At 36.1% G+C, this 18,752-nt stretch overlaps 1 protein-coding gene across 1 annotated transcript in view; it reads left to right on the forward strand.

Annotated features, from left to right (window-relative positions):
• The first annotated feature begins 953 nt into the window (after positions 1 to 953).
• The window catches only part of sema4gb (sema domain, immunoglobulin domain (Ig), transmembrane domain (TM) and short cytoplasmic domain, (semaphorin) 4Gb), a 55,481-nt gene continuing 37,682 nt past the window's right edge, over positions 954 to 18,752 (forward strand). The window contains exons 1-2 of the mRNA XM_062057264.1: positions 954 to 1,648; positions 5,595 to 5,753. Coding sequence (XP_061913248.1) covers positions 1,516 to 1,648; positions 5,595 to 5,753 — 292 coding nt within the window. The 5' untranslated portion in view covers positions 954 to 1,515. The remainder of the gene's footprint in view (positions 1,649 to 5,594; positions 5,754 to 18,752) is intronic.

The raw sequence follows: 18,752 nt of genomic DNA on the forward strand, positions 1-18,752 counted from the left end.
CAAACACTGTTGTGTAACTTCCTGGAGTCACCACTAGAAGTGCTATAGAGTCACAACCACTGTTGTGTAACTTCTTGGAGTCACCACTAGAAGTGCTATAGAGTCACAACCACTGTTGTGTAACTTCCTGGAGTCACCACTAGAAGTGCTATAGAGTCACAACCACTGTTGTGTAACTTCCTGGAGTCACCACTAGAAGTGCTATAGAGTCACAACCACTGTTGTGTAACTTCCTGGAGTCACCACTAGAAGTGCTATAGAGTCACAAACACTGTTGTGTAACTTCCTGGAGTCACCACTAGAAGTGCTATAGAGTCACAACCACTGTTGTGTAACTTCTTGGAGTCACCACTAGAAGTGCTACAGAGTCACAAACACTGTTGTGTAACTTCCTGGAGTCACCACTAGAAGTGCTATAGAGCAGTGGTCCCCAACCTTTTTGAAGCCGGGGACCGGTCAACGCTTGAAAATTTGTCCCACGGACCGGGGGGTGGGAATATTTTTTTATTTTATTTTTTTAAATTGGTTTTCATAAAGAAATACAATCATGTGTGCTTACGGACTGTATCCCTGCAGACTGTATTGATCTATATTGATAAATAATGTATATATTGTGTTTTTTATGTTGATTTAATTTAAAAATTAAAAATAAAATTAAAAATGTTTTTTTTTTGTTTTTGTTTTTTTTTATTTCTTGCGCGGCCCGGTACCAATCGGTCCACGGCCCGGTGGTTGGGGACCACTGCTATAGAGTCACAACTACTGTTGTGTAACTTCCTGGAGTCACCACTAGAAGTGCTATAGAGTCACAACCACTGTTGTGTAACTTCCTGGAGTCACCACTAGAAGTGCTATAGAGTCACAACCACTGTTGTGTAACTTCCTGGAGTCACCACTAGAAGTGCTATAGAGTCACAACCACTGTTGTTGCGCACACACACACTCAAAACACGTGAGTAAATGACGTGGCCATCGGTAGGCGTTTTAATAGCATTAAAATATATATATTAAAATATATATATTATGGGATGTGTGCAATTATACTCCTGCAGTAGTAATTGGTTTCGACAGCGTAAGAAGAAGTTAATTTATGACCGTCCGAGTACTTTTTTGTGGCTTAAATTAGCTTTCTTGGCTCAATGGTTCATAGTAAAACCGACGGTGTGTACTTCCGCTCCTAAGACGAGAAATTCAATTGTTTCTTAATCATTTTGTATGTTTTTATGGATAAAATTGTCTTAATTCCCCCACCTATTTCCCCAATAATGACGTTTTACGACTTTCTAGAGCAGCGTTAAGCTAGCTCTACTCGCGGCTAGCATAGCGTGCGATGTAGCCGGCCGAGATGCATTGTGGGACATGTAGTCCCCCTAATGCAAAACGATGGTTGTTTATGACAGAAGGGAAGTTTAAACGCGCTTTAAAAATGGTCATGTGGGCACTTGAACGCTACCAGGGAGCGGGGGAGACCTTGCCGGATGAGGATCAACAATACAGTGCGTGTGGGCGGGGGTGATGTTGCGAGCGGGAGGGCGGGACCACGGCTGGTTAAAGCCCAGCAGAGGCAGCAGCAGCCCCGCAGAAGCTGCTCGCTGGTCCCCCCGCGTACAGGTGCTCGACGTGGAGGCTTCCTCGGTACGCCGAGCAGGTGAGTGTCTAGTTTATTCTTCATTCTCCTTTAGTAAATATGCACACTTCAATGTTTTTTTGGTTTTTCACAAGTATATATATATATATAAATATATCTACGCGCATGCGCAGTAATTAAATTACTGGTTTTCATTTAAAAAAAAATTTTTTATTAAAAATTGTCTTTTTTGTTGACATGGCAGCCACATTTCCAGAGGGATCTCCAACATGCTGCCACATGGGTTAATTATTCTTTTTGATAACGCGCATGTTAATTATGCTTTTTGACGAGTTGTACTTGGAGAGGCTGCAAGAATTGTCAAGGAGGCTCCTATGTTGACTTTTAAGTGTACAAGGTAAACACATGGTGACAGTCTGAGCTCATTTGCATATGTAAACACCACCCTTTTGTCAGTCATAGTCACTATGGCGTAAACACAACATCTACAGCAGGGGTCACCAACGCGGTGCCCGCGGGCACCAGGTAGCCCGTAAGGACCAGATGAGTAGCCCGCTGGCCTGTCCTAAAAATAGCTCAAATAGCAGCACTTACCAGTGAGCTGCCTCTATTTTTGAAATGTTATTTATTTACTAGCAAGCTGGTCTCGCTTTGCTCGACATTTTTCATTCTAAGAGAGACAAAACTAAAAAAAAATCTAAAAATCCAAGAAAATATTTGAAAGACTTGGTCTTCACTAACTGACAAAGAAACAGGTAACAGATTTGGTGTCCATTTCAAAGTGTGACATGATTTATTTAAAAATTTGAGAGTTGACTTTTGTATTTTACATGAGTTATTATTTGTACAAACATGGTGCAAAGTAATTCATGATTTGTTCAAAAATGTTAGTGGCTAGCTAGTTAAAATGGGATATTGTGATTTCACAAGACTGTCTTAGAAGTGATCCTTTAAAAAGGTTCAATTTGAAAAATGTGCACTTAGAGAAAATATAAAAATAAAGTGTTGCATATTGATATTTATCTGTTTCTATATATATTTATTGTGAGGAATCATTAAGATGATCAGTGTTTCCACAAAGATAAATATCATTATTTATTAATAATAACACAGAGTTAAAGGTAAATTGAGCAAATTGGCTATTTCTGGCAATTTATTGAAGTGTGTATCAAACTGGTAGCCCTTCGCATTAATCACTACCCAAGAAGTAGCTCTTGCTTTCGAAAAGGTTGGTGACCCCTGATCTACAGTTTGTGACAAACACTGTCAAAAATATGCATGTGAGTGTTTTTAATCAACATTTTAATTTTACAATTACTGTGCTTGGGAATTATAGAGTAGCGAACATGCACAAATGCTACTTTATTCTGTGAAAAACTCGACAATGCTTCGGTTTAGTCCAGTAGCTGCAGGCTCATTTTAGTGTGAGCTCAATTGGCCTAATGGCCTAAATAAAAAAAAATCTACATTTTTCAGCAAAAATTTGGTTTTACGATTTTTTTTTTTTCAGATTTCTTTCTGAATGTTTTCGATTTTTTTTTCTGAAAATGTTTAGATTTTTTTTATAAAGAGACCCATGAATACAAATGTATTGAATACTAATTCAAAACCGGTTTAATTTCTATTTGATCAAAAATAGTCATTTGAAATTGCATCTTATTCTTAGCTAGTTAAAATGTTTATAAAAATCTGTTCCGAAAAGAACAGATATAAATAGGACTTTATAGAAATACATTTTCAAAAAAAACTGAACAGATGAAATCTAGCTTTTATACATCATTCTGGCATAGTTACTGTGTGACTTGTACCTATATGTTGATCAATATGCATTGTCCTCATCAAATATAGAGCTATGGGAGGCAAAACTTCTTTGTTGAATAAAATACTTCTGTTTTAGGAATTTTGGAATTTCGTTCACAATCATTATGAGAGACAACACACGTTTTTTTTTAGGATTTTAAAGATGATAAAAAACGCTTGAAAAATGCGGCTAATCGGAGTCAACCGTTGTTGTCTTAAAAGCCTCTAAAACAACTTCAAAACCCTCCATCAACGTTTTATATACACACTGTAACTATATATATGTATAATGTAGTAACACACACCTTCATAACAATATGTATTATTTTTAATATTTACTGTATTTTGGTCATTTTAATCACTGATTTCATCCATTGATTTCCGTTTCCATAGCAGCACACTCCCGACTTCTGGCAACGAATGTGTGTTCCTACTTCCGGAATCAAACACGAGTGTGTTTTCTAATCACGGCAGAATCAATTACAGACAACAAAGACGACTATTATTGGACAAGTGAGGATTCACAACCTTATCTTTTTGAAGCTGAATATACTGAAGATGAACTACTGCTTCTAGAAGCGAGCACAAACGAAGGGTGAGACGATGAAGCAGACGGACGCCGAGAGATTGAGGTCGGCGTGACTTTGGCGCTATAAATGTGGAACTTGGAGGACATTTTATTTCGACACGAATGGGGTGCTTACCCAAATAAACTGGAAAAAAAGGTACCCGGCCAGCTGGACCAAACACACAACTGTCCATCGAGTGAGTGACATTTTAATAACACAACACGTCATGCGTGTTATTTCAACTACAGTACATACACTGTCTGGCTAGCAGTGTACAAACAAAACATAAAATAATACTCAGTCAAGTCAAAGTGGTTTTCATTGAGGGCCACATGGCAGTGAATAATGTATGAATTTGATTTCATTATTAATTATATCAATTGATTTAGCTAGATTTTACAGTAAAAACTTTACATTTACACAATTTTACTGTAAAATATAGTGGGGTTTTTTCTTTTTTCTTTTACAACAGTTCCACTGTTTTTGGGGGGTTTTTACGGAAAAATTAAATTGACGTTGTTTTTACAACATTATATTGGTCATGGAAAAACAGTACAAGTCGTATTTTTTATTCTGGCAATTTAGCTACCAGTTTTTCTACCGTAAAAACAAATGTATCCTGTTTTTCCATTCACAGTAATACACCGTTAAAAACAACAACCCTAGATTTTACAGTCAAAAACTGGCAGCGCTTGTCAACATAATTATTTTTTAGTTTTTTCAATTTAGAGTAATATGCTGTAAAGAACAACGTAAAATGTATTGTCATTTTTCTTTTTCATTTTTGCTGCATTACTAATGATTCATGTAACTATAGCTGAAAAAAAATGATACAATAGGAGAGACTATTCATCCCTGAACACCATGGAGTTCATGTAGGCTTAATGATGCACTTACATTATTATATCAACTATCAGAGACAGAAACTCTTCATTTAACATAATGTCCTTTTTTGTTGCTTCAACACAGCTCAATCAACACAGAAAAAGGTTAAGTGAAATAACAGACAGACAGGGCTTTGCTGTCCGTAACACACACACACACACCGCAAAATGAGCTAACGCTACGCTAAAAGCGAATTAGCCTTCACCTCAAGCCAGGACTGCGAGCGAGCTGAGCTGCCTTTTATATTTCTAGAAGGTCAACGGGCTCATACCCCCGTACCGAAACGGTTCAATACAAATACACGTACCGTTACACCCCTACTATTAAAGTTTAAAATGTATGCAATTTCAAGCAGTACATATATTTTTTCAGTCAAAATGAAAAAAATCTATTACATTTAGTGAGAAAATATGAAGTACTTTATTGACACATATCATTTCCAGGTGTTTGCGGGCCAGATAAAAGGATGTGGCGGGCCAGATCTGGCTCCCGGGCCTTGGGTTTGACACCTGTGACTTAGGCCTACTACGCTACTGTCTGTCAATGTCGGCCATTGTTGGCGGGAAAAGTTTGCTGCTATAGTAGTATTATAACACAATTAGTTGATGCATAGAAGTGAATTGTAAAAGGTTGTTTTGCTCCAGTAAGGGTGGTGTAAGGTGCAGCAGAACACCACCGCTTGGCTTTTTTCCAAGATTGAAGCAAACTAAGTGTTGCAAATGACCTAAAAAGTGTTTTTCTCGCATGCACAGACTGGGAGTCCAGACGTATTTGGATGCGTGTGGTCAACATGAAAGCCCCCTTCTTCCTCCCCCTGATGCTCCTGGGCGCCATGTCCCAACCGCAAGCCTTCCCCTTCAGCGCCTCACTGGACGTGGACGTCACCCCCAGGACCACCGTCTTCGTCAAAGGTAACGCGTGTCCTCATTTGAGCGAGTGGCACAGTTTTTTGCTCCCCCCCCGCCCCCCGTCGGCGGTCTCCCAAGTCCTGTCCTAGATGGAGCGTGAGACTCAGGGGGTGCGATGGTGGCGGTGTGACCACAAAGTGCTGAATAGGAGCGTTTTGTCACTCATCAGCATCTCCGGTCGCCCCGACTCACCTTTTCCCTCCCCTCTCCTTCGGCCCAAAACACTGCGGCAGAAGCAGCTGCGGCGAGGAAGGGAAACTCCGACTGAACCGAGCTCTCGCATCCCCCTCCTCTATGTGGTCCTCTGGGGAGCAGTAGTATTATTAGAGGAGGGCAGGAACGGGCAGAGATGTTGCTGTTCACAACCATAACACATCAGGGAGATGAAGCAGGGGCCTCATGTATTAAACCTTTAAGATGCATCAAGAGTGGAATGTCACGTCATGTTTCACGTACGCACATTTCTACATGCTAGTCATGTGCGGATCCATACTGAAAGATCGATACCGCCAATACTTTATGGTCTAATATCCATTGCCAAATCAAAATATAGATACTTTTGATACTAATTATTTGAGATAATATATCACCAACAGGAACACAGGTCACTAAATAATTGAAATCTTGTCTAAATCAGTAGTTCTTAAAGGCCTACTGAAAGCCACTACTACCAACCACGCAGTCTGATAGTTTATATATCAATGATGACATCTTAACATTGCAACACATGCCAATACGGCCGGGTTAACTTATAAAGTGACATTTAAAACTTCCCGGGAAATATCCGGCTGAAACGTCGCGGTATGATGACGTATGCGCGTGACGAAGTCAGAGTAACGGAAGTTATGGTACCCCGTAGAATCCTATACAAAAAGCTGTGTTTTCATTTCATAATTCCACAGTATTCTGGACATCTTTTGCAATTTGTTTAATGAACAATGAAGGCTGCAAAGAAGACAGTTGTAGGTGGGATCGATGTATTAGCAGCGGACTACAGCAACACAACCAGGAGGACTTTGTTGGAGCGCTAGCCGCCGACCTCACCTTGACTTCCTACGTCTCCGGGCCGCCAAACGCATCGGGTGAAGTCCTTCGTCCTTCTGCCGAACGCAGGTGAGCGCGGGTGCTGATGAGTAGATGAGGGCTGGCTGGCGTAGGTGGAGAGCTAATGTTTTTAGCATAGCTCTGTGAGGTCCCCCTTGCTAAGTTGCTAAGTTAGCTTCAATGGCGTCGTTAGCACAGCATTGTTAACCTTCGCCAGCCTGGAAAGCATTAACCGTGTATTTACATGTCCACGGTTTAATAGTATTGTTGATCTTCTATCCATCCTTCCAGTCAGGGGTTTATTTTTTTGTTTCTATATGCAGTTAAAGCACGATGCTATCACGTTAGCTCGTAGCTAAAGCATTTCGCCGATGTATTGTCGTGGAGATAAAAGGCACTGAATGTCCATTTGGCGTTCTGGACTCTCATTTTCAAGAGGATATAGTATCCCAGGTGGTTTAAAATACAAATCCGTGATCCACAATAGAAAAAGGAGAGAGTGGAATCCAATGAGCCAGCTTGTACCTAAGTTACGGTCAGAGCGAAAAAAGATACGTCCTGCACTGCCTCTCAAGTCCTTCACTGTAACGTTCCTCATCCACGAATCTTTCATCCTCGCTCAAATTAATGGGGTAATCATCACTTTCTCGGTCCGAATCTCTCTCGCTCCATTGTAAACAACGGGGAATTGTGAGGAATACTAGCTCCTGTGACGTCACGCTACTTCCGCTACAGGCAAGGCTTTTTTTTATCAGCGAGCAAAAGTTGCGAACTTTATCGTCGATTTTCTCTACTAAATCCTTTCAGCAAAAATATGGCAATATCGCGAAATGATCAAGTATGACACATAGAATGGATCTGCTATTCCCGTTTCTCATTTGTGGTTCAATAGACTGCAGTGGTACTCAGTTGTAATACACTTTCCCACCACTTGTGGCAGTCATGACAATATCAAACAAACAGAAGAAGTCTGGAGCTAAAGTCATAGAGAAGTTTCTTAAGCGCAGAATGTACGACTAAAGTGGTGAAGCTGTATTTTCATTTGCTGTGTAATTTTATTGACCGTTTATTTAGAAACCATATCATGATTTGTATTATTGTTAATTTAGTTTTAATTTTATGTATTTTATTACAACATAGTTTGCAAATTTTAATAATTAATTGTAAGCGCTAAAGTCATAGAGAAGTTTCTTAAGCGCAGAAATTATGACTAAGGTGGTGAAGCTGTATTTTCATTTGCACTGTCATTTTATTGACTGTTTATTTAGAAACCACACCCTGATTTGTATTATGTATTATTAATTTAGTTATAAATTTATGTAATTTTAATGAATAATTGTAAGCGCTAAAGTCATAGAGAAGTGTCTTAAGCGCAAAAATTATGACTAAGGTGGTGAGGGTATGTTTTGATTTGCACTGTAATTTTATTGACTGTTTATTTAGGAAAGATATCATGATTTGTTTTATTATTTATTATTAATTTAGTTATAATTGTATTTATTTTAGTACATCATAGTTTGCAAAATATAATAAATAATTGTAAGCGCTAAAGTCATAGAGAAGTTTCTTAAGCGCAAAAATTATGACTAAAGTGGTGAAGCTGTATTTTCATTTGCAGTGTAATTTTATTGACAGTTTATTTAGAAACCATATCATGATTTGTATTATTAATGATTTAGTTATAATTTTATGTATTTTAGTGCAACATAGTTTGCAAATTTTAATAAATAATTGTAAGCGCTAAAGTCATAGAGAAGTTTCTTAAGTGCAAAAATTATGACTAAATTGGTGAAGCTGTATTTTCATGTGGACTTTAATTTTATTGAGAGTTTATTTAGGAAACATATGATTTTTATTCTTAATTTAGTTAGAATGTATTTATTTTAGCACAACATAGTTTGCAAATTGTAATAAATAATTGTAAGGAGTTTTAATAAATATTTACACTTATTTTTGTATTAGTTTTTAGAGTCTTTTTGGTGATGTTTGTTTAAGAAACTTACACATGATTATTTATTATTAATTTTGTTAGAATGTATTTATTTTAGTACAACATTGTTTGCAAAATGTAATAAATAATTGTAAGCGCTAAAGTCATAGAGAAGTTTCTTAAGCGCAAAAATTATGACTAAAGTGGTGAAGCTGTATTTTCATTTGAACTTTAATTTTATTGAGAGTTTATTTAGGAAATATATCATGATTTTCATTCGTAATTCATTTAGGATGTATTTATTTTAGCACAACATAGTTTGCAATAAATAATTGTAAGAAGTTTTAATAAATATCTAAATTTATTTTTTTATGTTTTTTGAGTCTTTTTGGTGATGTTTATTTAAGAAACGTACTCATTATTATTTATTATGAATTTTGTTAGAATGTATTTATTTTAGTACAACATAGTTTGCAAAATGTAATAAATAATTGTAAGCGCTAAAGTCATAGAAAAGTTTCTTAAGCGCAAAAATTATGACTAAAGTGGTGAAGCTGTATTTTCATGTGAACTTTAATTTTATTGAGAGTTTATTTAGGAAAGATATCATGATTTTCATTCGTAATTTATTTAGGATGTATTTATTTTAGCACAACATAGTTTGCAATAAATAATTGTAAGAAGTTTTAATAAATATCTACATTTATTTTTTTATGTTTTTTGAGTCTTTTTGGTGATGTTTATTTAAGAAACGTACACATTATTATTTATTATGAATTTTGTTAGAATGTGTTTATTTTAGTACAGCATAGTTTGCAAAGTGTAGTAAAACATTTTAAGTGCTTAAGTCATAGAGAAGTTTCTTAAGCGCAAAAATTATGACCAAAGTGGTGAAGCTGTATTTTCATTTTAACTTAAATTTTATTGAGAGTTTGTTTCGGAAAATATCATGATTTTTATTCGATAATTTATTTAGAATGTATTTATTTTAGCACAACATAGTTTGCAATAAATAATTGTAAGAAGTTTTAATAAATATCTACATTTATTTTTTTATGTTTTTTGAGTCTTTTTGGTGATGTTTATTTAAGAAACGTACACATTATTATTTATTATGAATTTTGTTAGAATGTGTTTATTTTAATACAGCATAGTTTGCAAAGTGTAGTAAAACATTTTAAGTGCTTAAGTCATAGAGAAGTTTCTTAAGCGCAAAAACTATGACCAAAGTGGTGAAGCTGTATTTTCATTTTAACTTAAATTTTATTGAGAGTTTGTTTAGGAAAGATATCATGATTTTTATTCGATAATTTATTTAGAATGTATTTATTTTAGTACAACATAGTTTGCAAATTGTAATAAATAGCGGTAAGAAGTTTTAATAAATATCTAAATGTATTTTTTTATTTTTTGTAAGTCTTTTTGGTGATTTCTATTTAAGAAACGTACACATTATTATTTATTATGAATTTTGTTAGAATGTGTTTATTTTAGTACAGCATAGTTTGCAAAGTGTAGTAAAACATTTTAAGTGCTTAAGTCATAAAGAAGTTTCTTAAGCGCAAAAATTATGACCAAAGTGGTGAAGCTGTATTTTCATTTTAACTTTAATTTTATTGACAGTTTATGTAGGAAAAAATATATAATTTTTATTATTTATTATTAATTTAGTTAGATTGTATTTATTTTAGCACAACATAGTTTGCAAATTGTATTAGATAATAAAGAAATGTTTTTGTTTTTTTGTCCCAACTAAGAGGAACGTTTTGAAGGTGGAATGGTTGAAAAATGTGTACTGTGAAAACTTTCAGCAAGAGGTGAAAAAAGGGCTTTGAAAAACGGGTAATTGTGGGAATTCCTGGAATTGTTTTGAACTTGTAAAATGGTAGTTTGATGGTCCAAGGCCAGTGGAGTGTGTGGATATTGGAGTGGTTCTAATCTGATGACTAATGTGGGAGTTGTGCAGGTTTGAAAAATGACCCGGAAAACCGGGAATTTTTTAACGATTCCTGGTCCAGCCCAACGTTTTGATACTTGAACGGGGACGGAACCTCATGTGTGTGGATGCTTGGACATTGCCACAATAACTACAAGAAATATAAGGTGCACCACAGTGTTTCCCATAAACTGCCAAGATACCTGTGGTGGTGGGGGCGTGGCTATGGGCGTGGTCACAATGACATCATCGAGTAATTTGCATAATTTACTACAATGATATGATTTTCTCTAAAAGGCTAAAAAAATGTATACTTACTAATTAATAATAACAGTTTTGTTTTAAACGTCCATCAATCCATTTTACAATATAATTACAACACTTTATGTACATATTTATATACAGATTTGAACAATAAGTTATTCACTGAAATATATTTATTAATTGTGGTTCTTACAAAAAATATATCTTATAAAATATAAAAGCTAAAATGTCTCTTAAAGCTCTGCCCCTTTAATTAGTGCATACTAAATCATTTAACTTTAGCCTACTACTACAAGCATATTATTTACCAGCAACATAAAGTGAAACAGAGGCAGAGGTGTCCTGCCACAGTCAGTAACAAATAAACAGAAAACAGTAGTGGTCAAATACAAATAAGGCAACAAGAGAAGTATCCTACACTTCTCTTTTGTAAAGTAAATCTGAACAGCCTATATGGGCATCTACATCTACTATATGATTTGCCGGAGAAGCTGGACAGGACAAAAAAAAATGTTTTTTTAATTAAAAAAAAAAAAAAGTTTTTATTTGTGCCGGACGTAATTCTTTCGTGGCGGGCCGCCACAAATAAATGAATGTGTGGGAAACACTGCACCAGCAGCTACCCACTCAAACATTATGTAAACAACTCCCAACACCAGTGAGTACGAGCAGCAAAGAGTCCAAATTGAGGCCAAATTGTCGACGAACCGCACTCGTGCACCCCCGCATTGTGACGCCATCTTGACTTTATGCAAATGAATGATCTCACTTGTGTTGCCAGATATTTGCACAACAACTGACAACTCCAAAGCATATAAGGTTTGGCGCTTCTTAATGTACACCAAAGGTGGCACTCCTTTCGTTACGCCGCCTGCTGTAACCGTGCCGACTCGCCAGGAAGAAGCTCACCTTTGGTTTTTGCTACTTTATATTCACTATGTAAACACAAATGAAGGCACTTCCAATTTGATATTGGCAAATGTCCAGGTTGAACACGCGACATCTTTATACAAACAAAGCATGTAAAGGAAAGTCAAGTAAGAGACAATACAAATAGATTAAATAATAAATAAATTAGACCAGAAAATATATTTAAAAATGAAAATAAGCATCATTTAAGACAGGGGTGTCCAAAGTGCGACAGGGAAAATGTAAGAAAAAAGAGCAAAACATTAAAATGTAATGTGAAAAAGCTGAAATTTTGAAACAAAAAATTGATAATAATAAACTTGGTCACCCGTAACACAAATTTGTGTCTTTAAATATATATAATATTTGTTTTTAGCATTTAAAAAAAAAAAAAAAAAAAAAAAATCTAAATGGCCCCCCACATACTTTGAGTTTTAAGTCTGTGACCCTTGGTGGAAAAAGTTTAGACACCCCTGATCTAGAACATTAAAAGCTCTCAAAATTAAAACAAAATGAAATACAAATATTTAAACAAAGTTTAGTTAGATAATTAGAAAATAATAATACTAACTTATGAATTAATGAATTAGAAAAATGACAACAACATTAATAAACACTAGGGATGTCCGATAATGGCTTTTTGCATATATCCGATATGCCGATATTGTCCAACTCTTTAATTACAGATACCGATATCAACCGATACCGATATCAACCGATATATACAGTCGTGGACTTAACACATTATTATGCCTAATTTGGACAACCATGTATGGTGAAGATCAGGTACTTTTTTAAAAAATGGATCAAATAAAATAAGATAAATAAATTAAAAACATTTTCTTGAATAAAAAAGAAAGTAAAACAATATAAAAACAGTTACATAGAAACTAGTAATTAATGAAAATTTGTAAAATTAACTGTTAAAGGTTAGTACTATTAGTGGAGCAGGAGCACACACAATCATGTGTGCTTACGGACTGTATCCCTTGCAGACTGTATTGATATATATTGATATATAATGTAGGAAGCAGAATATTAATAACAGAAAGAAACAACACTTTTGTGTGAATGAGTGTAAATGGGGGAGGGAGGTTTTTTGGGTTGGTGCACTAATTGTAAGTGTATCTTGTGTTTTTTATGTGGATTTAATAAAAAAAAGATTTAAAAAAAAAACAAAACGATACTGATAATAAAAAAACCGATACCGATAATTTCCGATATTACGTTTTAACGCATTTATCGGCCGATAATATTGGCAGACCGATATTATCGGACATCTCTAATAAACACTGTAAAATGTGTAGCTGAACATTAATATTTTCGTACAGGCAGATATTTTGACACACTAGGTTCTGCAGTTACACAATCATATTATTATTATTATTATTATTATATTCTTACAGGGGAAAACATCAGTAAAAATGTAAGAAAAAATAGCAAAAAAAACGTAACATAATGACAAAAAGCTGAAATGTTGTAATAATTAATAATACTATACTTTGGCCATAAATAATACAAAGCTGAAACTTTTTTGTCTTTAAATATAAAGTATATTATATCTGTTTTTAGAGTTTGTTTTTTTTATAGATTTAGGAATATCAAAATGGCCTCAGCATACTTTGACTTTTAAGTATGTGATCCTTGGTGGGAAAAGTTTAGACACCCCTGATCTAGAATATTACAAGCCCTCGAAATTAAAATTAAAATCAAATACAAATATAAACAAAGTTTCGTTAATTAGAAAATAACAATAATACTAACTTATGAATTCATTAATTTGAAAAATGACAACAACATTAATAAACGTTGTAAAATGTATAACTGAACATTATTATTTTTGTACAGGCAGATATTTTGACACACTAGGTTCTGCAGTTACACAATCATTGATATTATTATTATTATTGTATTCTTATAGGGGGAAACGGCAGTAAAAATGTAAGAAAAATATCCAAAAAAATCGTAACATAATGAGAAAAAGCTGAAATGTTCTAATAAATAATAATAATATAATTAGCCACTTATAATACAATGCTGACACTTTTTTGTCTTTAAATATAAAGTATATTATACCTGTATTTAGCACTTTTTAATAGATTAAAAAATATCAAAATGGCCTCCACATACATGCAGAGGGCTTTTCTATTTTTGACAATTTTCCAAGATTGAGATAGGCTCCAGCAACCCCCGCGACCCCAAAAGGGACAAGCGGTAGAAAATGGATGGATGTATTAATAACTTCAAATCACAAATCCAAAGGGAAGATTTGAACATGTGACACACTAATATTGAGAACCTCACTGTTTGGTTTTACACCTTCTTTCCACGTCAATTAGACATTCCACTAATTGTCCTTGACTTACTGGCTGGCTGGCTGCCCGAGGCGTACCCTCGCTGGCCGGCGGTGACACGTGTCAGTCAGTGTGTGCACCACTCAAGGACGTGCTGCAGAGCATCACCCACCATGGGAGGCCTCCTAGCAAGCCTGAGTGCAGAATGATTCTGGCAAAGGTCCAGATGATCCATCCTGGAAGTCCTGCTGTCTTTAAAAGCCTCTTCACGTGCTGGTTGAGTCTCTTTATTGTTTGCTCGACCTTCCCATCCTTGCACTGACCTGCTTCTGCCTCTGCCGACCCAGACGTGAAGTCATGAAATATTGATGAAAGATGCAAAGTCCACTGGGGATTTAAAAAAAAAAACATCCATAACCTCATAGAAATCAGTGCTAAATTTGCTGCTGGTATCCCAGAGTAGGACTGGGCCCTATGTGCCAAAAACTGATGTTTTTAGGTATATCATATATCAGTGTTTTTCAACCTTTTCTGAGCCGAGACACATTTTTTTTCTATTGAAAAAATCCTGATCCTGAGGCACACCACCAGCAGAAAACATAAAAAAATGAAACTCCGTAAGCCGATATTGACAGTAAAAAGTTGTTCTGGCAATTGTTGGATATGAATTCAAACCATAACAAGTAGAGATGTCCGATAATGGCTTTTTTGCCGATATTCCGATATTGTCCAACTCTTAATTACCGATTCCGATATCAAGCGATACCGATATACAGGTAAAAGCCAGTAAATTAGAATATTTTGAAAAACTTGATTTATTTCAGTAATTGCATTCAAAAGGTGTAACTTGTACATTATATTTATTCATTGCACACAGACTGATGCATTCAAATGTTTATTTCATTTAATTTTGATGATTTGAAGTGGCAACAAATGAAAATCCAAAATTTCGTGTGTCACAAAATTAGAATATTACTTAAGGCTAATACAAAAAAGGGATTTTTAGAAATGTTGGCCAACTGAAAAGTATGAAAATGAAAAATATGAGCATGTACAATACTCAATACTTGGTTGGAGCTCCTTTTGCCTCAATTACTGCGTTAATGCGGCGTGGCATGGAGTCCATGAGTTTCTGGCACTGCTCAGGTGTTATGAGAGCCCAGGTTGCTCTGATAGTGGCCTTCAACTCTTCTGCCTTTTTGGCTCTGGCATTCTGCATCTTCCTTTTCACAATACCCCACAGATTTTCTATGGGGCTAAGGTCAGGGGAGTTGGCGGGCCAATTTACAACAGAAATACCATGGTCCGTAAACCAGGCACGGGTAGATTTTGCGCTGTGTGCAGGCGCCAAGTCCTGTTGGAACTTGAAATCTCCATCTCCATAGAGCAGGTCAGCAGCAGGAAGCATGAAGTGCTCTAAAACTTGCTGGTAGACGGCTGCGTTGACCCTGGAAAAAAGAGCTGGACTGCTGCTGAGTGGTCCAAAGTCATGTTTTCTGACGAAAGCAAATGTTGCATTTCCTTTGGAAATGGAGGTCCCAGAGTCTGGAGGAAGACAGGAGAGGCACAGGATCCACGTTGCCTGAAGTCTAGTGTAAAGTTTCCACCATCAGTGATGGTTTGGGGTGCCATGTCATCTGCTGGTGTCGGTCCACTCTGTTTCCTGAGATCCAGGGTCAACGCAGCCGTCTACCAGCAAGTTTTAGAGCACTTCATGCTTCCTGCTGCTGACCTGCTCTATGGAGATGGAGATTTCAAGTTCCAACAAAATAAATCAACTCAAGTTATGTAAAAAAAAGTGCCAACATGGCACTGCCATATTTATTATTGAAGTCACAAAGTGCATTCTTTTTTTTAACATGCCTCAAAACAGCAGCTTGGAATTTGGGACATGCTCTCTCTGAGAGAGCATGAGGAGGTTGAGGTGGGCGGGGTTGGGGGGGTGTGTATATTGTAGCGTCCCGGAAGAGTTAGTGCTGCAAGGGGTTCTGGGTATTTGTTCTGTTGTGTTTATGTTGTGTTACGGTGCGGATGTTCTCCCGAAATGTGTTTGTCATTCTTGTTTGGTGTGGGTTCACAGTGTGGCGCATATTTGTAACAGTGTTAAAGTTGTTTATACGGACACCCTCAATGTGACCTGTATGGCTGTTGACCAAGTATGCCTTGCATTCACTTGTGTGTGTGAAAAGCCGTAGATATTATGTGACTGCGATTTATAGTCCGAAACATACGGTAGTTCTAATTAGAGTGATCGATTATCGGCACCGATATTTGGCATTTTGACGTGTATCGGCCTTTTTTTCCCCCCTAACTACAACTGAACCACATTAGCGCATATACTGTATGTATGTGTGTATACATATATATATTATATATATATATATATATATATATACTAGAAATGTCCGATAAGGGCTTTTTTGCCGATATCCGATTTTGTCCAACTCTTAATTACCGATTCCGATATCAAGCGATACCGATACATACAGTGGTGGAAATAACACATTATTATGCCTAATTTTGTTGTGATGCCCCGCTGGATGCATTAAACAATGTAACAAGGTTTTACAAAATAAATCAACTCAAGTTATGGAAAAAAAAGTGCCAACATGGCACTGCCATATTTATTATTGAAGTCACAAAGTGCATTCTTTTTTTTTAACATCCCTCAAAACAGCAGCTTGGAATTTGGGACATGCTCTCCCTGAGAGAGCATGAGGAGGTTGAGGTGGGCGGGGTTTGGGGAGTAGCGGGGGGGTGTATATTGTAGCGTCCCGGAAGAGTTAGTGCTGCAAGGGTTTCTGGGTATTTGTTCTGTTGTGTTTATGTTGTGTTACGGTGCGGATGTTCTCCCGAAATGTGTTTGTCATTCTTATTTGGTGTGGGTTCACAGTGTGGCGCATATTTGTAACAGTGTTAAAGTTGTTTATACGGCCACCCTCAGTGTGACCTGTATGGCTGTTGACCAAGTATGCCTTGCATTCACTTGCGTGTGTGAAAAGCCGTAGATATTATGTGACTGCGATTTATAGTCCGAAAAATACGGTAGTTCTAATTAGAGTGATCGATTATCGGCACCGATATGTGTGTATACATATATATATTATATATATATATATATATATATATATATATATATATATATATATATATATATATATATATATATATATATATATATATATATATATATATATATATATATCTTCCCACAGGATTCGTGATTTGAAGTTATTAATACAATCTTGGAAAATTGTCAAAAATAGAAAAGCCCTCTGCACGTATGTGGAGGCCTTTTTGATATTTTTTAATCTATTAAAAAATGCTAAATACAGGTATTATATACTTTATATTTAAAGACAAAAAAGTGTCAGCGTTGTATTATAAGTGGCTAATTATATTATTATTATTTATTAGAACATTGCAGCTTTTTCTCATTATGTTACGATATTTTTGGCTATTTTTCTTACATTTTTACTGCTGTTTCCCCCTGTAAGAATAGAATAATAATAATAATAATATGATTGTGTAACTGCAGAACCTAGTGTGTCAAAATATCTGCCTGTACGAAAATATTAATGTTCACTTATACATTTTACAATGTTTATTAATGTTGTTGTCATTTTTCAAATGAATGTATTCATAAGTTAGTATTATTGTTATTTTCGAATTAACAAAACTTTGTTTATATTTTTATTTGATTTTAATTTTAATTTTGAGGGCTTGTAATATTCTAGATCAGGGGTGTCTAAACATTGTTGATTGTCATGTACGGATGTACTTTGTGGACGCCGTCTGCTCCACACGGTGTAAGTCTTTGCTGTCGTCCAGCATTCTGTTTTTGTTTACTTTGCAGCCAGTTCAGTTTTAGTTTTGTTTTGCTTCAATGCCTTTTCTTAGCGGCACTTGCCTTTTGTTTATTTTTGTTTTAAGTGTTAAATACCTTTTTACCTACAGTACACACTGCCTCCCGCATATTGTGATCACGACAAACCATGTTCCCGACATCTACAAAGCAATTAGCTACCTGCTGCCACCTACTAAAGTTAAAAGTTAAGTTCAAGTTTAACTTTAACTTTAACTTTAACTTAAAAGTTAAAAAAAGTACCAATGATAGTCACACACACACTAGGTGTGGCGAAATTATTCCCCGCATTTGACCCATCACCCTTGATCACCCACTGGGAGGTGAGGGGAGCAGTGAGCACCAGCGGTGGCCGCGCCCGGGAATCATTTTTGGTGATTTAACCCCCAATTCCAAGCCTTGATGCTGAGTGCCAAGCAGGGAGGTAACGGCTCCCATTTTTATAGTCTTTGGTATGACTCGGCCAGGGTTTGAACTCACAACCTACCCATCTCAGGGCGGACACTCTAACCACTAGGCCACTGAGCAGGTCCCTAGCTGCATGCCGCCATTGTTGTTTGAATCAAACAGTCGCTACGTCACATCTATGAAACCCCGCCCGGCGATCCTGATTGGTTCATAATTTTTTTGCTATCTGGAAGGAGTTTTCCTTGCCTTTGATCCCAGATCCTTGTGTGGAGCTCAGCCAACTACAAGGATCTGGCCAGAGTCAGGTTAGGAATAAAACCAACATTTTGTTAACTTATAACTGACAGATCTG

The sequence above is a fragment of the Entelurus aequoreus genome, linkage group LG08, assembly GCF_033978785.1.
Source record: "Entelurus aequoreus isolate RoL-2023_Sb linkage group LG08, RoL_Eaeq_v1.1, whole genome shotgun sequence".
Classification (NCBI taxonomy): Eukaryota; Metazoa; Chordata; class Actinopteri; order Syngnathiformes; family Syngnathidae; genus Entelurus; species Entelurus aequoreus.